The 27,489-nt window shown below is 40.5% G+C and overlaps 1 protein-coding gene across 1 annotated transcript in view; it reads right to left on the reverse strand.

Annotated features, from left to right (window-relative positions):
• Positions 1-272: 272 nt before the first annotated feature.
• LOC140229594 (sushi, von Willebrand factor type A, EGF and pentraxin domain-containing protein 1-like) overlaps positions 273-27,489 on the reverse strand; it is a 62,519-nt gene continuing 35,302 nt past the window's right edge. Inside the window, 7 exon segments of the mRNA XM_072309838.1 lie at positions 273-687; positions 2,388-2,642; positions 6,656-6,841; positions 10,019-10,216; positions 14,449-14,551; positions 16,928-17,005; positions 17,007-17,116. Coding sequence (XP_072165939.1) covers positions 335-687; positions 2,388-2,642; positions 6,656-6,841; positions 10,019-10,216; positions 14,449-14,551; positions 16,928-17,005; positions 17,007-17,116 — 1,283 coding nt within the window. The 3' untranslated portion in view covers positions 273-334.

Genomic DNA, 27,489 nt, shown 5'->3' on the forward strand with positions numbered 1-27,489 from the left:
TAAACATTGTCATTTTGTCCGCGTCATCATCATGTTTTGTTTTTATCTTGTTTGATTTGGTTTTCTGCCCCCCCCCCCCCCCCCCCACCATTCTCCCTCCCCCCTCCTTCCGGGAGAGTTTTTTTTTCTTCTTCTTCTTCTTCTTCTTTTCATTTTTTTTCTTCTTCTTCTTCGTTTTTTTCTTCTTCCTCTTTTTTTTTCGTTTTTTTTTTTTTGCGCCCCCAAGGAGTGGCACCCGGGGCACGTGCCCCCCTTGCCCCCCCCCCCCTAGATACGCCACTGAATGGATGGTTGCCGATGGTTGTGTGGTGCCAGCTTTTTATTGTGTAGTTTCTCAACTCTCAGTGGTTAGTTCCCAGTGAGAATCAGTGGGGAAGCTATCCCAAAGATCTGTAGTGGTATCCCAAAACAAATTACCCTCACTGCCTCCGCCATTAGCTGTTGTTTGTGGAGTCCTGGTTGCTTCGACTGATGCCGAAGCGCCAGTTACTTCCTGGGTTGGTTCGCCGCCGTCGCCTTGAGGAGGAGTTTGCTGATGAGCAACCGTGGGCGTTCTCGATGTATGCTGACCTTCGGTAACGGACGACTGTTGACCTTCGGTAACTGTACTATCATCCCAGGAGAAGGAGCCGGATTCTGAGTTTGAATAATCGTTGATCCTTTCTACTTCTTCACCCTCGGGCAAACCTTCGTCACAAAACACGTATTTTGACAAAGAGCATAAGCAGTAATATATATATATATATATATATATATATATATATATATTATATATATATATATATATATATATATATATTTTTTTTTAGTAAGAACGATGACGATAGTTCGAAATGAAGCAAATATTCGAAATAATCCAGGGTGATATCATGATAACTAATATTATATTAGATTGTCTCCAACTTGCTACACAGCGACAAGATAATACAATTACCTAAACCCTGCCATCAATACATTTTGTAAAGAAGAGGAGACGCTATAACGCATGAATAATAATAAATTCTAAAAAAGAGTGTTTGCTTCCAAAAGGCGCTAAATCCATTGAAAACTGATAGATATATATAGCACCTTTTGGAATTTTCAAATACAAAATGAAACTTTATGGGTAGTGATTATTTGCAAAGAGCTGACATTTTAATATTTTTCGAAACTTTTTCATTATTTTGAGAGCAATGAGAACGGCATTTCTTTCATGCCTGCAAAAGCAGCCAAATCCTTTTTTTTTCTTTTTTCTTTTTTTTTGTGTGGGGGTGGTGGGGGAGGGGGATGAGGCTTCAATTTCAAAGATATTTTGAGTATCGACTATTCTTTTTTTTTATCTTCACTTGGACAAGGAATTTAATGAAAATAAATAACTTCATGAATGCATAAATATCATAGAATCAAAATGCGAGGAAGCGGACTACAGTTGGGGGAAAACACAACTTACATAATGATTTTCTGTTTGGAAAGAACAAGTGATACGAGAAATACATGTATCTGTTAACTCATATTAGTCTTTATTTACAGCTAAAATGGGAAAATTACACATTCTAACTTTTTTATACTTTTTCATATTTTTTTTGTGCCAAATATACTTATATACATTTGTACATTGAATTGCATAGGCAGGTTCATGTCAAACAACAGTAATGACAGCAAGCGTTTGTACTTGCATAAAAAAGAAAACAGTAACGCAATATTTTAAAGTTCCATAAAATGTTTCTCCGAATGGTCATTTTTTTTTTGCAACTACATAAAAGTATGCAAATTAGCCTATGTTGTATGATGAAATCAAATCGGTTTATTCACAAAAAAGTATCATAAAAACCAAGTCAGTCGATTCTGAGCAACATATAATCTATCCATCCTTGTGGTAATTGTCATGTGATTGCGACAAGATAAAACTTTGATGCAAACATTTATTTTAATCCAAAAATTTATCAATGGATTTTTCTGTAGATTTGTGCGACACGTGTGTAATAGCTATGATATCATACCACCATGTGATCTGACATGTGCTGCTAGAATAGGGAGCCTGGTTAGATACCTGCCTGGCTAGAATTACTAATATCCGTTGCAAGAACGTTACGTAAACAGTTCCGATCTTTATTATTTTAGGTTCAATTTGATGTGTCTGTCGGAGTGAGATTATTGACGTCGATTTGAACGCTGTGTTGACTGTATCTAAATGTTGGGTTTTAACAACAAGCTTCGGTATGAAAATTGGTATGAAATAAATTCTAGACTAACAGACACGTGTATGTTCCTATGGTTCTAGATAAGAATTATACGTTCGGTGATGTTATAAAAACAAGGAGGCTAAACAAATTGAAAGAGATAATTAGTAACCAGTTAACTTTCCAACTAATTTGTAAAGAGAGCAATGGTTTCTTTTTCAGACTTACCATAGATACAGACCGCATTGTCAGCAGCAACTTCAACAATGAGACGGAGCAGGCACGCCCTGGCTTTCAGTTGGCAAACACTGGTGTAGTTTCTACCGTCTGTTCCACAAATGATGCCAGCGTCAGGCTCGTACGGACAATCAAACGGATTGATACAGGTGCATGCGGCCTCTCCCGAGTACAGAACCGTGCACTTCTTCCATGAGTCCTCGCAAGTCACAGATTCGCATGGCGAGCGGGGACGAACCGGTACAGCTAAAAATCAAACATAGATGTCAAAAACACACGTCAAAAAGAAACATAAATAATTAAGATGTATATATATGAGAAAGCTTTTTTTATATAATGCTTTGAATCACTAGTTGATGTGTGGAGAGAATAATATGGAGCGAATATCAATCAGCTTCAAGTGAACAATATTCTGCGTGGTTAAAGGAAGACTTGTTTGCTTGTTTGCATGAACATAGGTTTAGAAGGCAACTGTTTTGGGAGTCAATAGCATAAGGGACTAGAAATGTCGCTATGGCGACTGGTATGCCTCCGCCATAATGCATGATTCTCCTAATAGGTCTATAGTACATGGGTGTGGTCAATGTGTGATTACATTTTCACAAAAGTGGCAAAATATTAAAATGACAAGTTTGTCACAAATGTGTTGAACGTTCACCTTCCTTGACCTAGGTTTAATTGGATGAATATGAGAGCATGTATTCTAACTGGGGGGGGGGGGGGTCAAATTGACCCCCTCGACGTTTCGCGCCACGATTCCGCAACGCGCAAAGATTTTGCCGCGTCGTTTCATGACTTTTTTATTGAAGTCTCCCGCATATTTTGAGACCAAATTTGCGACGTCCGGGTACACCGTTCTGAAGTTATGCAATGTTTTGCATATGCATGTCAACCCGAAAACCGCTCAAATTCATGATTTCGTGTGCAAATCCAATGCAAACTGTGTTTTTTTTTTTTGTTTAATTGATATAAATTAGATTATTTCAACTTTTAACCATTGAAATAAATCAATTCTAATGTAGATAAGCTTGAAAAAGTGCCTCCAACAAATTTTGGTAAAAAAACAACAGAAAACAAAAGATCGAAAAAACAATAAAATACATAAGAAATTAACAAAACAATAAAAAACAAAAGAAAATGATTTTGATTGCGCGATTTTTTTTACAAGAAAATTGTTTGATGTGTCTTGAGGAACTCTGACACAAAAACTAAATAATCCTTCAGTCTTTTTGATGGAGTTATAGGTGAAAACATGATTTCATGCGTTAATTTGCACAATCAATTTATCAAAAATATGAAGTCAACATTTTTCTGTTGTATGACCATGTAATCTTGTAGTTGACATCCGGCTCTATGTTCAGGCAAAATTTTGCGGCTATCGCGCGATCGGCGGCCGAGATCTGAAGGGGGGGGGGGGGGGGTCAAATTGACCCCCCCCCCCCCCCAGTAAAAACTTGGTCTCAAATAGCCCAGTTAGAATAGGGTTAAGGACTTTAACTTGACTTTGACCCATTCATAAGTTTAAGCATTAAGTAATTTTCAAGGTAGGGAGAAAAAGTGCAATTTCTGTATTGAATAGTAAATTGTTACAATTTTCATCTGGCCTTTGACCCTAAGATTCATACACTAATCACTGTCAGGCAGAACATGCATAAATATGTAGTAAGTTTCAAGATAACTTGAGCCACTTCCGAGATATGCAGGAAAAGCTAGTTCAGCACTTCACTTGATATCTGACCTTTTGACCTTTGAGGAAAAAAAAAGAAACTTTCCAGAGAATTTCTATTAGGTCTACATGCATACACCAAGTGTTAAAAAAAAAAAATCCTGCTGGCATTGCATATGAGGGAAATAGTAAAATTTTGAAGTGTTGCTTTGACCTTTGACTCCTGACCTTTGACCCCATGAACCCTTAATTCTCTGGATAATCACTGCCAGTCATTACATATGTTCCATGAAGATACCTTGAACAATTTCCAAGGTACGGAGAAAAAAGTGAAGTTTTAATATTTTTACTTGACCTTTTGACCTTTGACCTCATGACCCCAAACTTTCACCAGAGAATCTAAATTGGGTAATATATGTATATACTAAGTTTCAAGAAAATATCTTCAGGTATTGCATAGATATGGTGGAAATAGTGAAATTTACATATCTGACCTTGACCTTTTGACCTTTGACCTTGAGCATGTGCACCTAAAAGTTGATAGGCACAACTTCACCCCCTAATACCAAGGAGGTTCAAGAGAATGGAGTCACAACTGTCGTATTTCCTTTAAAGTCACGTTTGATGCCGCCACTCGAAAGTATTGAAGCATGTGGCAAACTGGATCTGCCGCGCAGATAGGAAGACAATTGACTCATGTCTCATCGCATAATCATCAGCCACTTTCTAACGAAAATATGTCTTTGTGATGGTAATTACTTTTCGCCATCCCTACTTATAAAAGGTAGGTGGTATATAATGGTAAAGACACGGGGATGCGCGAATAGAAATTGCGCAAAAAATGATGAAATGAAAATGAAAATTACTGGCCACTAATCTGATATATCTATTAATATAGAATTATACTCGAAGGTTATTCCATATCAGTTTTATTTGGAGGAATTAAGTGGAAAAGTGATAAAACCGGCTTTCCGGGAGGGGAACAGTTTTAAACACTTTCACATGATACAGCTCTGATTTACACTTTTGCACATATTTCTTGAAGGGATTGACCTTTGTTTAATGATCTTTATCATTAAGTGAGATTTCGTTTCATTTAATAGATAAACAAGCAAAAATAGCCAACATTAAGTTAACGTTCAAAATGAATCTTCAGATTGCTCAGCAAGACGGCGGCATCAAACCCCGTCACCAAAGGCACAGATGCACCTGTGGAATTCTTTTGTACATCAATAGAAAAGTGACAACTGTTTGAATAATTACAGCCAGTTGACACTCCATCTCTTAAACCTCCTTGCTAATACACATACATGCCAAGTTTCATTAGGATACCTCAAAAGGTTTTTAAGTTATGCTGTCCACAAAATTCATTACGGACGGACGGAAGGACGGACGGACGGAAGGACGGACGGACAACCCGAAAACATAATGCCTCCGGCACCACTTCGTGGCGGAGGCATAAAAAAAAAAAAATGTAAGGCATGTGTATTAATCCGTATAATCTTTGGTCGGGAAGCTGGTCGCCTCTTCACTTGTTCCAATGGTATCGTATAATACATAATGTAATTATGATATTCACACAAAATAATGTATAATTCATGACAAATCTAAACAGATTTTGCAATGCCCATCATGCCCAAAATTTGCTTGGAAATTAATTCATTTTCATTTTTTAATGTAATTTTTTCTCGCAAATAAAGGAACACTGAGTCACCGTGCAAGTGGCTGATAAAAAGGCTACTATGGTATTTCCCCATTTTATATCAAGAAAGGAAATATGCAGGCCTTTATTATTACCAGCAATGTACATGTATGTATATTATGTGTATATATGTATATATTTATATGTATTATTATTAAGAAGAATAAGTCTCATTCTTCATCTGTAGATCCAACAAGAAGATTTTTATTCACCAAATTTTCAACCCGCCTTGGGCCTTTAATTCGTTAGTGTATTGTAGTAAAATGATAAGTCTTTGCAAACATGAATCATAACAACATAACATCGTAACAATGCTCTGCGCGTATGTATATATTAGTCAATGGGAGGATCGTGAAATGACGTCACAATATACAACGAATGACGGGGGGGGGGGGTTCAAGCGGGGTTCGCCCTCCCTCCACTTTTTTGTACCATACAAAGGAATACATAAGGTGTCCTGACGAAACCCGTAAGTGGCACCAGAAGTTGCGCTGAAGGCCATATATATTATATAATTATATTCTATATATATATATATAATATATATATATATATATATAATATATATATATATATATATATATATATATATATATATATATATATATTATATAAATTCTTTTTTTTTTTGGCTAGGTCATGAAACCCGGAAGTAGGCCCCCTTCCCTTTTGAAAACGCTCCGTCGACCCTGCAACGTGCAGTGCATGGTAAATAGTGCAGCTACTGTGTTTAAAGTCCGATTTAAATCCGAAATATAAAGCTCTTCAGGCCATAATTTGTTTAGCAGGGTACGACAATTACAATTTACGTGAAATTGGCAGATTTCTCATGATATTTATGCAGCGATATCCTCTTTACTATCTTGATTTTGATTTTGATTTTGCACATACCTTCACAAGTTGGAAAATCGTCCGACCACTGAGCGTTACTTTCACATTCTCGCTCGTTGCTTAGGCCGACCAGATAGTAGCCCGAGCTGCAAAAGAATTCAAGTCGTGCACCAATTGCTCGTCTGCTGCTCGTCACTACGTGTATGCGCCCATTAGAAGGTACCACCGGCTCGGGACACAAATAGGCTGTGATATGGACAACGGAAACCAGCAATGCAGAATTCATGCTTAATGATGGCAGAAAACCTCTAACTATAAGAGAGTGTCATTAAATGATAAAGATCGTATCCAACAAGGTTAATGTGTGCGCTTTTGAGTGGAGACATTAATATACAAATGGACAGCTTTCAAATTTCGAAGTTAGTTAAATCCTCTTCATTTACTACCGGAGACATGAAATGGGAACGAACTTTTTCACTTCGTTTTGCATGTGTCAGATATATCATTTTATCATCTATAAGTTTGGCTTTAATTGTTAATTAAAGTAATGGACTGAGATGATGACATTGAGAGACTATTAGGCATTAGGTAAACTGTCACTTTACAGTGCACAATAGTGGTGTAGACCTAATTGACATTCAGAGAAATTGATATAAGAAATATTTTCCAATAAGGAAGGGAACGAATGTCGCGATAAAATAAAGCAAGCTAAGGTACCGTGTTTTGTTTTGTTTTTACTTTCTTTTGTTCCGTTTTGTTTGTTTCTTAGAAAAGTAGGACGAGATGAAATTGATGTAGAAATTGCGTTCCTTTACGTCAATTGTAATACATTGATTTATTTTTTTCTCTTCTCTCCTCTATCTGTGGTTTGATGAGGGCGGGCTTTATTACTCCAGGGGGGTGTTTCATCAACGCTTGTCAGCGCCGACAACTGTCGTCGCTGACCAATTTCAGCAAAATCCTTGGTTTTGATTGGCTGAGATGCTCTGGTCACTGACTGTTACTATGGTGATTCAAGTTGTCAGCGCCGACAAAAGTTGATGAAACACCCCCCCCCCCCCCCGATTTGGGCTAAGGTGGTTACAATCTCATTTATCATGTATGCAATTTCCTGTAATTCCAATTCAAGGTCGTGTATTGGCTTTAGACTATGTCATCTCGGGCTACATGTTCCATCTTTACACCTGTTTATCTTGCATGACAGACTGTCCTCAATTCACCCGCAATGCATGAAGGCCTGCATCGTTCTTCATTACATTGTACATAGTAGGGCAGATATGTAGCAAAAATTGGTCGAAATGCTCACATCCGGCGGAAAGTATGGAATTTTGCATATAGGGGTATTTTGGGGCGCTGATTTCAAAAATTGCCGGATCCAAGAGATCTGACCACGGGGTCGGCCGCCATTTTGAATTCCAATATGGCTGCCATCACAAAACAAATTTAAAGATCCCTATCTTGAGTTTTGAATGACTTGTGGCACCAAAATTTGGTTCACAAGAGCGTTTTGACATATTGAATGTGATGAAAGATTCATTTGAAGTGTCTGACAAACATCAAATGGCCGCCATTTTGAATTCCAATATGGCCGTCTGGACGAAATTTTCAAAATCCCTATCTCGAGTTCTAAGTGGTGAGTGACGCTGAAATTACGTGCAAAGAAGTATTTTAACATACGTAGCTAAAAAATGAACTAATGCGATGTGTCTGACAAATGCAATGCCCGCTATTTTGAATTCCAATATGGCTGCGAAGACAAAAATCACGACTAACATTCATGGGCAAGCCAAAAAGTGCAGCAAAAATGAAGCATAACGCACCTTTCACTGACGTCACAATGTAAATACAGCAGCGCGCACTCAATCAGTTACAAACGCGCACTCAATCAGATAGCCTAAATTCGCAAACCCGAGAAAGAGATTTTCAACACTCCAACATGGAAACTACGAAGGAAAATTCAAATTGACTGCCGTGCAGATGTCAGACGAATCGAATAAGTCTGTTATTGAAGTCATCATATCACCACGCTTTTATGTATCAAATTTCAGTGGCTTATGTCATTCAGAACTGAAGATAGGGATCTTTGACGGCGGCCATATTGGAATTCAAAATGGCGGCTGACCCCTGTGGTCAGATCTCTTGGATCCGGCAATTTTTGAAATCAGCGCCCCAAAATACCCCTGTATGCAAAATTTCATATTTTCCGCCGGATGTGAGCAACTTTTTCACATATCTGCCCCACGTATACTGATGTAATAATGAATGTGGCCCGAATTCTCTATCACCTTGCCTGAGTACCTTGTTTTGGCTACCTGAGATTTTCGGGATTAGTAGATAGGATATCGGCCACTCGACCCACATGACTTGTCTGGCTCTTCTCCCATCCCTGTGTCTCATCTCGCTTGTTTTCCTGTGTACATTCTCTTTAGATAAGGCCATTTAATATTAAACAGATGTCCAGTCATGTAAAGTCCTGAAAAATCAAACTTATTTTGTACGTGTTGACTGCCAGTCCTCAATAACACACATAAGTCGCTGTATACTCAGCACACTATTCGTCTGCAGTTCTATTCACGTCATTATAAGATCCCTTATTTTGTCGTATATATTGCACTGAAGAATGGGTCACCCACCACATGCAACAACCATAATAATGTCTTATTGTTTTATTCAGCAAAGCAGGTTTTCTCGGTTTGTATTGAAAAATTGAGAAAACTTTATACACCTGTAATTTTTTTCTGAAAGCGAATCAATTGACATAAATGATATCAAATGATCTTGAATGATATCAGTGATATCAAATGAAATAAATAATATCAAATATCAAATGACCTTATGATATAAATGATATCAAATGAAATAAATAATATCAAATATCAAATGACCTTATGATATAAATGATATCAAATGATATGAACGTTATGAAATGATATCAATTATATCAAATGATATCAAATGATATAAATATCAATATTGCAAGAAATCATTTCCCTTGATCTTATCTCTATAAAGCAGGACATACATGTATTCCTACTCTCCCTGTCCGCTTCTGGCGGAGAGAGGCGTGGTTAAAATCGTGGCAGGGTTAATAGGGACAAGACGGTTCGTTACACTATGCGTAAGATAACAAGAATTATATTATGTGCTAGTATTTGAATAGGTTTTGACTATTTGTTTGAATGTGCGTAAACATATGTTTATCTTTATAATATGTGTGCTGAATTACCTAGTAAAATACTCGCATGTGTGTGTGTGTGTGTCCCACTCCACCAACTTTGCCTTCATGGAGTATAGGGTTCACATCTCACCTAACCATAAACATGTGATAAAGACACCATGGAAATAAAAATGATGCTCCTGATGTTGATGTAGTGACTTAACAGATATCTCCCTACCACCCCAAATCAGGAACCAGATGCTCACGTTCGCATTGAGGTATCTCATCCGACCACCGGCCCAGGACACATGTATGATAAGGCGTGTAGACTCGAGATAGTGGTAAGCGGTATTCGTCGTCACACTCGAATGTGATTCGCTGTATGATAGGGTAGCGACCAGGAGTCCACTCGAATGATTTCACAACACTTCCATGATTGATAACTGGTTCCGGACAGTACAGCTCTGTAGGAAGAAATTGAAGGAAAATAAGGCAATGTATTAACGTCTAGCAAAATGATTGTCAAGTTTCTCGTCATGACATTGTTTCCACACAAATCATTACTCATACGTTTTAGATCAAAGTTGTTGATAACTTGCTATGTATTTTATTATAAGGAGTGTTCACAAAGGATTAAGATGACCCTGAGGTTAAAGGAAATCCAAACGAAAAGAGAAACGTGGATTGAGTGAAAGCAGCACTGAGCAACACTATAGTAGAACACATCCTGAAAGTTTGAGGAAAATCGAACAATTGATGCAAACGTTATGAATTTTAAAGTTTTGACTAACCGCTTTCAGGAAGCAAGGGGATATTGCTTTACCCTTAACATATTATGTCAATATCAAGTTGATGTAATGTGCAATTTTCATGAAAAAGGATTTGTGTGTGTGTGTGTGTGTGTGTGGAATTCCCTGTATCTTCTTTATATTGTTGTCCACACATGACGCCATAACCTCTAGTAGTCTCCTCATCAAGCAGTTCCAACACCAAAACTTCAAACATGTGTAAATCTGTAACTTTTGCATCGATTGTCCGATTTTCCTCAAACTTTCACTCATGTGTTGTAGCAATGTTGCTGCTTTCATTAAATCCACATTTTTCTTTGGGTTTGGGTTTTCTTTAAAGTCATGATTTACCATTTACCATACAGATGAAACAAAAACCAAGCATTAGTGATTCAAAATAGTTCTGAAATGTGACTTAAGGATACAAACAACCAATGGTAAAATTTGAACCACACTGTAATCGACGTATAAAATATTGTTGATTATACAAAATGTGAACAATAATTATAATTAAACTGTTTCCAGACTAAATCATCACATTTACGGTTTGATGAGAAAATAGAGATATTTCCTTATATTTTAGGCTTTATTGCAAAAAAAAAATGTATATAGGAGGATGTTTTGTGATATAATTGACCTACACATATGTATCAAAAGGGATATCTTGAATTTTTTTTTATTACTGCTCCCAAATGCAAAGAGAACCTATAAGGTTAACTTGTAAACTATAGCATGCCATATTTCATATCCCTGTTCCGTTTTTATAGATATTTTATGTAAAATATTCCCTTGTCCCTTTTTTCTTTGGATATTATAGGCTGCATATAAAAGTATACAAAATGTTCGTTCTCATTTTGAAGTTAAAACGTAACATTATCATTTCAGGTTGATCTTTCGTCAAATCATAATGAAACCCTTTGTGAACCTCGTCCCTCTTGGTTTGGTGGTCTTTTCAATGAAGTTATATGAGACAAAAACATGCAGAATATGTCATGCAATAGATGTAATATCAGAATATCACATGAAAGCTGTACATCTCGTAAAACGTGCGAAACTCTTCCAGTCCTCAACAGGTACATACGAAAAGAGTGTGTTCTTCCCCCTCTTAAATCTAAAGAAACGAACGAGCGAAATCATCTTGTTCATATATAAGAAATATACTTCCGCCGAGACACCATTCTTTAATATCAGAAATGCCTTCGAATCCAATAACTTGACTGATTGTCCAGGTGAACAGTTCTCTGAAGCATCCCTCTTGAAGAGAAAGATGTTATTTTTGCGTTATCAATTTGGAAACAACATCATGGCGTATAGCAGATGCATTTTTTTTATTTGTTATAATCAATACTTCCCGTAAAAGTACCCTATCATAAGACGTTAGTAAATGTTGCAAGTAGAGGGAATTCTCTTCATAATGTTCTTTAAGTGTTTTGGTTTTATCATGACACCAAGCATTGCTATAATATCTTTTTCAACCAGCGACGACGTCCTATTCATGAAATCCACCTACACAAAGAATTAAAAATCCCCAACTTTTGCAAAGATTGTCCAAATTACGTCAAATTTCACTGTTTCCTAATATTGTTTTTTGCGCTTACCTATTCCATATTTACGCTAAGGGGGGGGGGAGGGGATTCCCGCTTAAATAGTAGTAACTTTATTGGAGATATTTCCTAATACACACTATCATCACAGTTTGTCTGCTACTACGATGTATATTTACGCTCCTTGTACTCATCTTCCTGTTCTGCACTTTCTAGTGTGGTTACACATCCTGATTTCACTATCTCATTGTTTTTACGACGGACAGCATTTCTTACGTGTTGAAACATCCACATGTGTTTTAACATGCATTTACAGTGGTACAAATGTATTGCTAACTTTCGTACACTTCACGGAAATAAAGCCCAGTCTTTCAGATGATTTTTTTTTTCTCACACTGGACATCAAGAAAGCACATATACGTTGAACAACATTACATTATTGTGGAGATTAAGAGGCACTATAGAGAGTGACCTGATTTGGTAAGAAGGTGAATAAGTGAGTTTATGAGGCTGTACCAGTTAAGATTGAGAATGAAAATCAACCCCAAAAATTGAATTCAGGAGTTAATGCAGAAATATTGGTCAACCGCGTCAGTGCGCTCTGAGGGAAATTAGACGATAGGTTATTTTATTATTATTATTATTATTATTATTATTAGTAGTAGTAGTAGTAGTAGTAGTAGTAGTAGTAGTAGTAGCATTACTATTATTATTATTATCACTATTGTCATTATTATTATCATTATTATTATTATTATTATTCTTTATTCTTTATTCTTTATTTCTTTCTTCTTCTTTTTTAGGGAAGAGGTCTGAACAACCTCCTTCTGAAGGCAGGGGGAACAATAACACCCTGAACATGATGCCACTACCAAGTCGAGGGAATGTGATATTTTTATTTTAAAGTAATGAAACCTCAACATTTTGCGAGTACAAACAAGTTAATGGAATGTATTTTTTTTTTGTTATTCATATAGACTGAAATTCAGTGAAGTTGTTGTAAAATGTTCATCATATTGTGCGATTATCACGTCACCATGTAGCAGCCTTCACATGCAGTGATTAATATTTAACCTAAAGTTACCTTTAGGAGAGATACTCCAAATATCCTCAACTTTACTGATTATTTGTTCTACCCTGATATTCGCATTCATCGAATACACACAAACATATAGTTTATACAGATACATGCATACAGTGTTTATATACAGTATATTACAACTCAAGATAAGTCAAGCAATTAAAGTTGGATATATTTTTTCTATAAAGGCATTGTCTTCATTAAATATGACATCATCGGAAAGATTGATTAATTATGTTTAAAATACCACCGGACCTGTTACGATGGTGTGTTCCTGGAATGTGGGAAACAGCTGAAAATGGGATCGGATCTAAAGTGAAAAGTCGCAACAATTCTGCTATTGATGATGTACTGTATCGATGAGGAAAAACAAACAAACAAACAAACAAACCCTGTAATAAGCAATGCTGAAATGTGAGAACTCTGAAGAGTTCCCACTTCCTAAACACTATAGGTGATTGCTTGGGCAACCTTTATTATTAATCTTAAGATACTGCAGTTTTTGATCCATGGATAAAGCCTGGAATCTAATGAAAATCTCACAATATTTTCTTTTCAAGCACATGCCTTCCATGAAAAAACAAAACAAAAGCAAAAACAAATTAGGATTATGCTTTTGGACAAAAACGTTTGTTCCATTTGTATTAACAATTCATATTTGACATTTCCTCATACGCAGTCGTACTGTGCATTTCAGGAATGTGCATTTAAACAAGTGAGTTGTTTGGAGAACCACATATACATCAAACTGGAATTGAAGGACTTATTTTGAGGGCTCTATTATAATACACACACACGCACACATACACACACACACACATAATTGCATAAATTTGTGTTATCATAATTATGCGTGTTTGTTTGTTTTTTCTGAGGGTGTTTCTTTTTCCTTTGAGTCACCTTGTCGTAACACGTTTAGACTTTAAAAGAATTTTGGTGAGTTGGTTAAAGACAAATGTACCTAAGTCAATGCGTTTTGATATTCACAAATTGAGCAAAAAACCGTGTACGTCTGGTCCGTATGATAGTTTTAATAGCCATCCCCATTCTTGGACAGAGGGGAAACTCTTTGTCGGTGCTCTGTTTCATTATGCACATGGCATACTCTTTGTCGTCATTTTCACGCGTTGCGGGATGATTTTTTTTTTTTTTTACTTTTGTTTTTTGTCTTCATCAGCGTTTACTATCGTGTCAAAGCAAGCTGAAGAAATGCCACTACACACAGACACACACATGCTCTCACACACAGACAATCTGAAAGTAACCATGAAAGCTGCATATACCATTGAAGAGTACTTCGACTGTATGGTTACTGCCATCAAGCGTACATGTGAAGTTTCCAGAATTCCGCCAAGTGGGCCAAGTCAGTGTGATGTCTCGTTGACGCTACGTGAAGGAGTATTGGACGACAACATTCAAAGCATACGTTACGGGATAACAGCCATTCAGAAAAAATTCAGGTACTTCTACTGCCAAAATGAGTTGTCTTCTCATTCCATTGTAGCACACACACATTATACATCGATCAGGGGCGGATCTAGCTTTTTATAAAGGAGGGGGTTGGGGGTGGTATGCGAGGGAGCGTAGCGACCGAGCCCGAGCGAGCGGAGCGAACGAGGGGGGGGGGGGGGGAGGGTGTGGGAGGGGGGTGTCCTCCCTCCCACAGTAGGGAGAATTTTTGAAAATTTGTGTGTGAAAATGGCGTTTTCTTGCATCTAAAACACCACTATTTTGGGTATAGAGGTCATTGCCATAAATAGAAAAAAAAATAAAATTACAAGTTAAAAAAAATAAGATAAAAAAGAAATGGTCCCCGGATTTTTTTTATTTATTTATTTATTTATTTATTTATTTATTTTTTTTTTTTTGGGGGGGGGTTGCAACCCCCCCCCCCCTCTAGATCCGCTTCTGTCGATAGAGGGAGAGAGAAAGGAGTTAAGAGAGACAGTTGTGAGACGATGCTTCGGTAATGTGTGTGCTGAAGCGATGATGAGTGAAACAGTAAAAATCGATTAGTCAAACCATTCTCATTTTCTAAAACAATGCAGTGACTGGATAAAAATTTAGTTGCAAAACAAAATATTTCTAAGGGTGCGTTTACAACTTTCGGTATAGAAACATGGTTTTGAAACCGTGGTTTGTGGTTTAGATTTTGTCATTAACCAGGGCTCCACACTAACTTTTTCTTTTTGGTGGCCCGTTGGGGCCACCAAAATCATCAAATTCAAATTTTGGTGGCTCGAGAGAAAATTTGATGGCCGGATAAAAAACAATAAAAAACATTAAAAGTCCTTTTTTTTTAATGAGTCAAATATTTTAAGTTTTATCATAGTAAGAATTTGAAGCTAGACATATCTACTCATAAATAAACTTCAACAAACTCGGAACACTCACTCTCAGGCACTCATTCAGTCCTTTTCATCCATTCTTTAAATGGTAAAGACTCAGTATAGATATTCATTGACAGGCAACATGGGTTGCAACATCTAAACATAAATAAATGACATCAGATTACATGCAAATAATTAAGAAGCTAGAAGAACATATTTCTATTTCTCAAAACTCAAAAGACAAAGTTACTCTTATGTCCTTTGGAAGGTTTCAAAACTGACAATATGAACATCTGAAAGCCACTTGAGGTATTTCAGGAAGGCAGTGTACTTCCTAAAGTCAAACTAAAGTTTAAACTCTAAGTCAAACGATCAACTAGCCTAAGCCTAAGGCTAAGGAAGATATGCCATAGTAGAGACAGTGAATACTTTAATTTATGCATGCATTTATGCATTTCCGGCGCAAAAAGTTACGAATTGATTGGCATACCTTTCCCAAAATGTTGGTGGCTCGAGGCGGGCCACCAAATCTGCCCTTTTTTTAATTTGGTGGCCCGACTTTCATTTTTTGATGGCCGGGCCAACGGGCCACCGTTAGTGTCGAGCCCTGCATTAACGGTAGTCATAGTCACAAAACAGTTTTGAATCATGGTTTGTGGATGTGAGGTTCAAATCTGCGTTTTACTGAAACAGGGATTTGAAAATCTTACAAAATGCAATCGTGAACACGGTTTCTACATGACGTCATTGTAGTTGTGTGCGCCCCAATCTAACTGTCGAGTACACGCAAAGGGACAAGCTGAAAATAATGAGATGAACAATATATGACACAGTCCAAGTTTACGCTCTCCTGTCAAACCATGTCAGAAAACCCGTGTTTCAAAACCATGTTTCAAATCCAGCAGAATCTTATAAACGTAGCCTAGGACGATTATTTCAAATACATTCCGAAACCTGGCTAACCTGCTTGAAGCGTAAGCCCTAACCCCCTTATCAAAACTCAGGGAGGTCTACAAATCCCTCGAAAGATCGGTATTACTCTATATCCTAAAATAAAGATACTTTGAAGCACATTATAGATATCGCTGCTTTATAGAAACATGCCATATAGCTTTAACCGTGTGTACAAACGTATGTGAAATTTAAGGTGCAATTTCATATTAAGGCTTCAGAAGTAGGCCAAACAGACCTACTTCAAAGGTGAAGGGGATAACAGTCAGTCAGTTATACTGACCATGACTCCTCCAAGCAGCTGCCAAATGTAATTTTTACCCTCTGCCATTTGCGTCTTCAATGGCGTTGAAATTTTTAATATAATGATTCGTGATAAAAATTATAGCGTAATTTGATGGCGATTTACCAGCTATTTAGTTATCACCAGGAAAGTTCAATGAGAGAAAAACTATACTGCCACATTTCTTTTAAACTTTACCTGAGAAGTAGTAACACTTGATGCTGTGATAACTGGTCGTGACCAGGACCGTATCTGAATCTTGCAATGGACGTAGAGGTTTGTTACCCCAACTACTGCCAGGCCTGTTGATAGGGAACACTACCACAGTCCCGTTTGATGCCACCTCGCGACGCAAACCTTTGAATAGGACGGCAGCTGCAACTGTCTCTGACAAGATGAACGGGTTAAGAAAATGAAAATTGCAACAAACTCCTTTTTTTCAATGATCAGGAAACAAAGGATTATCAGGTGATGTGGTAAAGGGCTCAAACCTGCAAATAAAATGGAATGTCCCAGACCCTTCACAAATTCGTACCAAAGATACCGAAATAAATAAATCATCAATGCAGTTTGGCATAAAACTGAATAGCTGCAGATATTGAGTAAAAATTCTTCTACAAACTGCATTTTGGTTTGAAGATGAGAGCTTTTCTCAGGAAATTTGAAGTGACTGCATTTCATTGGGTGCATGTATGGAAAATAGTTGATTATTTTGAGTGAAGAGAACTCGTAGTCTGGCTTTGCTGACCCTTGGACAGAGTTTGAGCCGAAGAACCTGCCTTGGAAATTTGATGGATGACAGGGTCTAGCCCTCTTATCCATCAGGTTAATGAATATGAAACACCACATTCTAACAGCTTTTTACAGAAATTTTGAAATTTGAATTTTAACACACGTCTCTATGGGGATTCATTTACCTGTGAACCCTATACAATATTTGTAATATAAAGACCCATAATCGCGCATATGAAGCGCCACATTGGTTACAGGCTCTACTTGTCCTTGGTTTTGCCGCCATGTATCATATCACAACTATTTCATATAGTATAGTAACGTTGTTTTTCACTGTTGTTATCATAAAAGTCGATTTCAAACAGCTACAGCACACTCGATCTAATACAAAATTATAAACGTAAAAAAAAATGATCTTGAATTTATGTTCTCACAACTAACAAGGTAATACATATTATATAAGACTTCGAGCAATCATCTATCTTTGAGGTACTTTGACTACTAAATTTGACTATGCCGTCACATGCACCAAATAAAGGGATGGTACAGTATTTGTGGAGATGAGAATTGGGCTTTTAACTTTTGCGAGATACCAAGAAAACACTTATGATATAGTACAGAGCATGGGCGTAAATCCGGGGGGGGGGATGGCCTGTACAATCATCCCCCCTGAAATCTGAGAAAAAATGGAGGGAAGCAGAAATGTGATTGTATCAATTTTGGCATATTGCATGACGTTCGTACGCCCACCTTCAGACAGGTAACAGAGCTGAACAGTATTCTATCTTGTAGAAAAATGTATACATAATTTTCTCAAGCGCTCGCTCGTTTCGCTCTCTCGCGAAGAAAGAATATCGACATAAGGTTTGGTTCAGACGTTGACAACGTCAAATACCATAGGCTTACTGGTAAACATGCTATGAAGCGAGCAACTCGGGACCATCTGCAAATTATGTACGACAACAAACAAACAATAACAAAAACTATACCGCCATAATTGAACCCCCCTCAATTTCCTGAATCATTCCTGAAACGATGATGACTCTGATACATCTATGGGCATACCCAGGGATAATCAGGGGCGTCGAATCTATCTCGTGGGGGGGGGGGGGGGGGCAAAGGGGCATTTGCCCCGCCCCTACGGAAATGTTGGGGGTAGACAAATCATTTGTCCCCCAAACAATTCCCGAGATGAGGACAAATCTCGAACTTTCTTTATGGAAAATTGTTTAACTACCGCCAGAATTATGCACCGGATCGCTGAATTGCAATTGTAAATATGTAAAAGCTCCGCTACTGGGTCCCTTTCGATAGACTTCGATAGACACTTTTGAGATTGACGTTTTATCACCTTATATCTATCAAAGAGACTGCAGCAGATCTTTCACATACAAAAGCTCCCTAATATGCAGACGCGTCGATGGAGGGGGAGGGGGATGGTTGCCACATAAAAGTATTGGGGACAAACAGATCATTTTGCTCCTCCTCATAACTCCCGAGAAGTGGAAATTAGTGTTCTTACTTTTTTGATAGCAAATTGTCGAAATATTTCACCCAAAAATGGCTGAATTTCAATCTGAAAATATAAAATTTCCCTCGCGTAACTGGGGGATAGGCCGAACCCTCCACGTTCAGTTATTTCTACTTATACACTTTAGATTGACCACAACGCAGGAGCACCTCGACCAATAGCAGGCCAGCGGCACCGGCCAATGGCAGTCCAGCTCACGCCTCAGTAGAGCCGGACAATAGCGCGCGCCCGGTCGCCCCCGGCCCCTGTAGAGCCCACTAATGTCAAAATCGCCCACTAATGTCAAAACAACCACTAATGTCATAACACGTCGACGACAAATGTCAAAACAACCACTAATGTCATAACGCGTCGACGACAAATGTCAAAACAACCACTAATGTCATAACGCGTCGACGACAAATGTCAAAACAACCACTAATGTCATAACACGTCGACGACAAATGTCAAAATCGGATCAACCACTAATGTCATAACACGTCGACGACAAATGTCAAAATTTCCATTTTTACTGCAAATGTCATAACACGTCGACGACAAATGTCAAAATCGGATTAACCACTAATGTCATAACACGTCGACGACAAATGTCAAAATTTCCCAATTTTCTGCAAAATGTCATGACGCGTCACAAGGGCGGATCGAGGAATTCCATAAAGGGGAGGCGCCTTTACAAAATCAAAGGCTGGCGTGACCCTCGGCCCCCTCCCCCCCCCCCATTTTCTTATTTTTATTTCTGTTGTCTTGACAAAATAGAGAGAGGGGGCTCTAAAGGGGGATGCGCCCCCTCTAAATCCGCGATTGCGTCAACCACAAATATCAATATTGGATTAACCACAAATGTCATAACACGTCGACCACAAATGTCATAACGCGACACAGGGGCGGATCCATGAATTCGTAAAGGGGGGGGGGGCCTTTACAAATTCAAAGGCTTGCGCGACCCCCTTTTCTTTTTGTTTCTGTTAGTGAGGGTGCACGAGAGGGGGAAGCGCCCCCTCTCGATCCATCATGCGTCAACCACATAAAATTATGGACAAACTCATTGCTTGCATTACAGGGGCGAATCCAGGAATTTTGTAAAGGGGAGGCGTCTTTACAAAGTCAAAGGCTGGCGCGACCTTACCCCCTCCCCATTTTCTTGTGTTGACGAAATAAAGAGAGGGGCACTCAAGGGGGATGCACCCCTCTCAATCCGCGATTGCGTCAACCACAAGTCAAAATCGGGGATTAACCACAAATGCAATAACACGTCGACCACAAATGTCATAACGCGTCACGGGGGGGGGGGGATCCAGGAATTCCGTAAAGGGGGGGGGGGGGCGCCTTTACAAAATCAAAGGCTGACGCGACACGTCCCCCCCCCCCCAATTTTTTTTTCTGTTGTTTTAACCTAATAATTACAGTGAGGGTGCACCAGAGGGGGATGCGCCCCCTCTCGTCGACCCATCATTGCGTCAACCAGAAATATCAAAACTCATTGCTTGTATTACGGGGGCGGATCCAGGAATTCCGTAAAGGGGAGGCGGCTTTACAAAATAAAAGGCTGGCGCGACCTTCGCCCCCACCCCCATTTTCTTATTTTCATTTCTGTTGTGTTGAAAAAAAAATAAAGAGAGGGGGCACTAAAGGGGGATGCGCCCCTCTAAATCCGAGATTGCGTCAAGCACAAATATCAGTATGGATTAACCACAAATGTCATAACGCAACACAGGGGCGGATCCAGGAATTCCGTAGGGTGGGGTGGGGGGCGCGCCTGTACAAAATCAAAGGCTGGCGCGATTCCTCTTTTCTTATTTTTGTTTCTGTTGGTTTAACCTAATATAGTGAGGGTGCACGAGAGGGGGAAGCGCCCCTCGCGATCCATCATTGCTTCAACCACATAATACAATGGAAAAGCTCATTGCTTGCATTACAGGGGTGGATCAAGGAATTCCGTACGGGGGGGGGGGGGCGCCTTTACAAGATCAAAGGCTGGCGAGACACTCCCCCCCTTTCTTATTTTATTTCTGTTGTTTTTAACCTAATATTATAGTGAGGGTGCACCAAAGGGGATGCGCCCCCTCTCGATCCATCATTGCGTCAACCACAAATGACTAAACTCATTGCTCTCATTACAGGGGCGGATCCAGGAATTTCGTAAAGGGGATGCGTCTTTACAAAGTCAAAGTCTGGTGCGACCCTCCTCCCTCCCCCATTTCGTTCTTTTTATTTCTGTTGTCTTGATGAAATAAAGAGAGGAGGCACTGAAGGGAGATGCGCCCCCTCTCAATCCGCGATTGCGTCAACCGAAAATGTCAAAATCGGAGATTAACCATAAATGTCATAACACGTCGACCACATACAAATGTCAAAATTTTCAAACTAATTGCAAATGTCATAATGCGTCAGAGGGGTGGATCCAGGAATTCCGTAAAGGGGATGGCCGCCTTTAAAAAATCAAAGGCTTTTAACAAAATATAGTGAGGGGGCACCAAAGGGGGACGCGCCCCCTCTCGTTCCATGCTTGATTGCGTCAACCACAAAAATCAAAACTCATTGCTTGCATTACAGGGGCGGATCCAGGAATTCCGTAAAGGGGAGTCACCTTTACAAAATCAAAGGCTGTCGAGACCCCACCCCATTTTCTTATATTTATTTCTGTTGCGTTAACAAAACATAGCGAGGGGCACCAGAGGGGGATGCGCCCCCTCTCGATCAGCGTTTGCGCCAACCGCAAATGTCAAAATTGGATTAACCACAAAATGTCATAAGACGTCGACCACAAAAATGTCGAAATTTCCAAATGTACTGCAAATGTCATAACGCGTCACAGGGCGGATCCAGGAATTTCGTAAAGGGGAGCCACCTTTACAAAATTAGAACAGCCGCACCCCTTTTTTTTTCTTTTATTTCTGTTGTTTAAAAAATGAAAGAAGGCAGCAGAGACGAATGCGCCCCCTTTCGATCCGCGATTGCACTATAGGGGCGGGTCCAGGAATTCCGTAAAGGGGAGACGCCATTAAAAAATCAAATGCCTGCGCAAGCCACCTCTCCTTTTTCTTAATTCAATTTCTTTCGTGTTTACAAAAGTAGAGACGGGGAGGGGGTATACCGCCCCCCTCTCGACCCGCGACTGCGTCAACCACAAGTTTTTGGCAAATCTCGTTGTTTGCATTGCATGGGGCGGAACCAGGAATTCCGTAAAGGGGAGGCCCTTTACAAAATTAAAGATGCCGCACCCCCATTCTTTTTTTTCTTTTTTAACGTTTAAACAAAAGAAATAAAAAGAAAAATAAGGGGGAGGGGGATTTCGCAAGCCTTTCATTTTGAAAAGACGTCTCCCCTTTGCGCTTTAAGGAATTCTTGGACCTGCCCCCGTAATGCAAGCAATGAGTTTTGACATTTGTGGATGACGTACGCGATTGCGGATCGAGGGGGGAGGGGAGCATCCCCCTCTGGTACCCCCTCTCTATTTTTTGTTTTTGTTTTGTTTTTGTTGGTAAAACAACAGAAATGAAATAAAAAAAGGGGATGCGGCATAACGCGTTATAGGGGCGGATCAAGGAGTTTCGTAAAGGGGGGGGGGGGCGTCTTTACAAAACTAGAACTGCCGCACCCCAACCCTCCATTTTTTCCATTTTTCTATTGTTTTAACTAAAGAAAAAGAAAGAGAGGGGAGCGCCAGAGGGGGATGCTCTCCTTCTCGATCCGCGATTCGGTCAACCACAAAATGTCAAAACTCATTTTTGCTTGCATGATAGGGGCGGATACAGGAATTCCGTAAGGGGAGGCGCCCTTACAAAATCAAAGCTGCTGCATCGTTTGCATTACAGGGGTGGATCCAGGAATTCCGTAAAAGGTAGACACCTTTACAAAATTAAAGGCTTCCACCCCCCCCCCCATTTTATTTATTTTTTTTTTGTTTTAACAAAAAAAGGGGGGCACCAGAGATGTACCAGTCCCTCCCAATCCATGATTGCGTCAACCACAAATGTCAAAACTCATTGCTTGCATTAAGGGCGGATCCAGGAATTCCAGTAAACGGGAGGCGCCTTTACAAGTTATAATGGCTGCCGCACCCCCATATTTTATTATTGTTTTAAAAAAGAGAGGTGGCATCAGAGGGGGATGCGCCTCCTTCTCGATCCGCGATTGCGTTAACCATAATATCAAAACTAATTTCTTACCGTACAGGGACGGATCCAGGAATTCCGTAAAGGGAAGCGCCTTTACAAATTTAAATCTGCCGCACCCCCCTATTTTTTCTTTTAATTTTTCTATTAAAAAAAAAAAAAAATGAAGGAGTCACCATAGAGGTATGAGCCCCCTCTCGATCCGCGATTGGGTTAACACAAATGTCAACACTCATTGCTTGCATTAGAGGGCGGTCCAAATTCCGTAAAGGAGAGAAGCGTTTATAAAATCAAAAAGTTGCGCAAACTGCCTCGCCTTTTTTTTTTTTCATTTAATTAACAAAAATAGAGACGGGGAGGGGTACCGTGTCCCCCTCTAGATCCGCGACTGCGTCAACCACAAGTTAATGGCAAAACCCATTGTTTGCATTACAGGGGGCGGAACCAGAATTCCGTAAAGTGATGGAGGCTCCTTTACACAATTAAAGACTGCCGCTTTAACTGTCGTTTAAACAAAAGAAATAAGACGATATTGATAAGGGGGAGGAGGATTGCGTCAACCTTTCATTTTGAGAAGACGTCTCCCCTTTACGCTTTACGGAATTCCTGGACCCGCTCCTGTAATACAAGCAATGAGCAAGCATTTCTGTTGTTGTTAAAACAACAGAAATGAAAAATAGGGGTGCGGCAGGTTTAAATTTGTCAAGGCTCCTCCCTTTACAGAATCCTGGATCCGCCCCTGTAATGCAAGCAATGAGTTTTGACATTTTGTGGTTGACGCAATCGCGGATCGAGACGGGCGCATCCCCCTCTGATGCCCCGTCTATTTTTTTTCTTCTTCAAAACAACATAAATGATAAAAAGATGGGGTGATGCGTCAGGCTTTAATTATGCAAAGGTGCACCCCCTCCCCTTTACGGAATTCCTGGACCAGCCCCTGTAATGGAAGCAATGAGTTTGGTCATTGTGGTTGACGCAATCATGGATTGAGAGGGGCGCATCCCCCATGGTGCCCCTCTATATATTTTGTTAAAACAAGAGAAAATGAAAAGAAGAAAATGGGGTGGTGTCGCGTGAGCCTTTGATTTTGTAAAGGCGCCTCCCCTTTACGGAATTCCTGGATACGCCCCTGTAATGTAAGCAATGGGTTTAGTCATTTGTGGTTGACGCAATCCTGGATCGAGAGGGGGCGCATCCCCCATGGTGCCCGAAAGAAGAAAATGGGGTGGTGTCTCGCGAGCCTTTGATTTTGTAAGGCACCTCCCCTTCACGGAATTCCTGGATATGCCCCTGTAATGCAAGCAATGAGTTTTTCCATTTGTGGTTGACGAAATGATGGATCGAGAGGGGGGCGCTTCCCCCTCTGGTGCACCCTCACTATATTAGGTTAAAACAACAGAAAAAAAAAATAAGAAAAGGGGGTCACGCCAGCCCCCTCCCCCCTTATGGAATTACTTGATCCGCCCATGTGACGCGTTATGACATTATTTTGTGTTCGAAGTGTTATGACATTTGTGGTTAATCCAATATTGACATTTGCGGTTGACGCAATCGCGGATTTAGAGGAGGCGCACCCCCCTTAGTGCCCCTGTCTTTATTTTGTCAACAGAACACAAATAAAAAGAAGAAAAGTGAGGAGGGTCGCGCCAGCCTTTCATTTTGTAAAGGCGCCCCTCCCTTTGTGGAATTCCTGGATCCGCCCCTGTAATGCAAGCAATGAGTTTTTCCATTTGTGGTTGACGCAATGATGGATCGAGAGGGGCCGCATCCCCCTCTGGTGCACCCTCACTATAATTATTCGGTTAAAACAACAGAAAAAAAAAATAAGGAATTGGGGGGGGGGGGTGGGGACAGAGTGTCGCGCCAGCCTTTGAAATTGTAAAGGCGCCCCCCCCCCTTTCCGGAATTCCTGCATCCGCCCCTGTGACGCGATATGACATTTGTGGTCGACGTGTTATGACATTTGTGGTTAATTCCCGATTTTGACTTTTGGTTGACGCAATCGCGGATTGTGAGGTGGTGCATCCCCCTTCAGTGCCCCTCTCTTCATTTTGTCAACACAACAGAAATAAGAAGAAAATGGGGGAGGGGGAAGGTCACGCCAGCCCTTTACTTTCTTGTGAAGACGTACGCCTCCCCTTTACAAAATTCCTGGATCCCCCCCCCCCCATAATTTCAAGCAATGAGTTTTCGAGGGGGGGGGGGGGGGGGGCTTCTCTCTCTGGTGCACCCTCACTATAGTATGTTAAACCAACGGAAACAAAAATAAGAAAAGGGGGTCGTGCCAGCCTTTGATTTTGTAAAGCCTTCCCCTTTTTTATGGAATTCCTGAATCCGCCCCTGTGACGCAATCGCGGATTTAGAGGAGGCGCACCCCCCCCCTCCTAAGTGCCCCCTCTCTTTATTTCGTCAACACAACAGAAATAAAAAGAAGAAAAGGGGGAGGGTCGGGCCAGCCTTTCATTTTGTAAAGGCGCCCCTCCCCTTTACGGAATTCCTGGATCCGCCCCCGTAATGCAAGCAATGAGTTTTGATATTTGTGGTTGACGCAATCATGATTCGAGAGGGGGCTCTTCCACCTCTGGCTCCCTCTCACTATAGTATGTTAAAACAACAGAAATAAAGATGAAAATTGGGGGGGGGGGGGTGTCACGCCAGCCTTTGATTTTTTTAAGGCGCCCCTCCGCTTTACGGAATTCCTGGATCCACCCCCTGTGACGCGTTATGGCATTTGCAGTTAGTTTGAAAATTTTGACACCTGTGGTCGACGCGTTATGACATTTGTAGTTAATCCCCGATTTTGACATTTGCGGTTGACGCAATCGCGGATTGAGAGGGGGCGCATCCCCCATTAGTGCCCAATCTCTTTATTTCGTCAACACGACAGAAATAAAAAGAAGAAATAGGGGAGGGGAGGGTCGCGCAAGACTTTTACTTTGCAAAGATGCTCCCCTTAACGAAATTCCTGGATCAGCCCCTGTAATGATGGGTCGAGAGGGGCTCATCCCCTTGGTGCACCCGCCAGTGTTGCGCCAGCCTTTGATTTTGTAAAGGCGCCCCCCCCCCCTTTACGGAATTCCTGGATCCCCCCCCCCCTGTGACGCGTTATGACATTTGTGGTCGACGTGTTATTGCATTTGTGGTTAATCCCCGATTTTGACTTGTTGTTGATGCAATCGTGGATTGAGAGGGGGCGCATCCCTTTTAGTGCCCTCTCTTTATTTCGTCAACACAAGAAAATTGGGCGGGGGGAAGGTCGCGCAAGCCTTTACTTGCAAAGACGCCTCCCCTTAACGAAATTCCTGGATCAGCCCCTGTAATGCAAGCAATGAGTTTGGTCATTTGTGCTTGACGCATTGATGGATCAGGAGGAGGCGCATCCCCCTCTGTGCCCCTTTCTTTTCTTTTCTTTTTTTTTTTTTTGGTTAAAACAACATAGATAAAAAGAAAAATATGGGAGGGGTGCGGTAGCCTTTAATTTTGTAAAGCCGCCTCCCCTTTACGAAATTTCTGGATCCGCCCCGTAATGCAAGCAATGAGTTTTGATATTTGCGGTTGACGCAATGATGGGTCGAGAGGGGGCTCATCCCCTTGGTGTACCCGCCAGTGTTGCGCCAGCCTTTGATTTTGTAAAGGCGCCCCCCCCCCCCTTTACGGAATTCCTGGATCCCCCCCCCCCCCCTGTGACGCGTTTATGACATTTGTGGTCGACGTGTTATTGCATTTGTGGTTAATCCCCGATTTTGACTTGTTGTTGATGCAATCGTGGATGAGAGGGGGCGCATCCCCCTTTAGTGCCCCTCTCTTTATTTCGTCAACACAAGAAAATGGGGAGGGGGAAGGTCGCGCAAGCCTTTGACTTTGTAAAGACGCCTCCCCTTTACAAAATTCCTGTATCCGCCCCTGTAATGCAAGCACTGAGTTTTTCCATGTGGTTGACGCAATGATAGATCGAAAGGGGGCGCTTCCCCCTCTCGTGCACCGTCACTAACAGAAACAAAAATAAGAAAAGGGGGTCGCGCCAGCCTTTGACTTTGTAAAGCCCCCCCCCCCTTTACGGAATTCATGGATCCGCCACTGTGTCGCGTTATGACATTTGTGGTCTACGTGTTATGACATTTGTGGTAAATCCAATATTGATATTTGTGGTTGACGCAATCGCGGATTTAGAGGGGGCGCATCCCCCTTTAGTGCCCCCCCTCTCTTTATTTTGTGAACACAGCAGAAATAAGAATAAGAAAGGGGGGGGGGCGCGAGGGTCGTGCCAACCTTTGATTTTGTAAAGGCGCCTCCCCTTTATGGCATTCCTCGATCCGCCCTTGTGACGCGTCAGGGACATATTGCAGAAATTGGGAAATTTTGACATTTGTCGTCGACGTGTT

The sequence above is a fragment of the Diadema setosum genome, chromosome 6, assembly GCF_964275005.1.
Source record: "Diadema setosum chromosome 6, eeDiaSeto1, whole genome shotgun sequence".
NCBI lineage: Eukaryota > Metazoa > Echinodermata > Echinoidea > Diadematoida > Diadematidae > Diadema > Diadema setosum.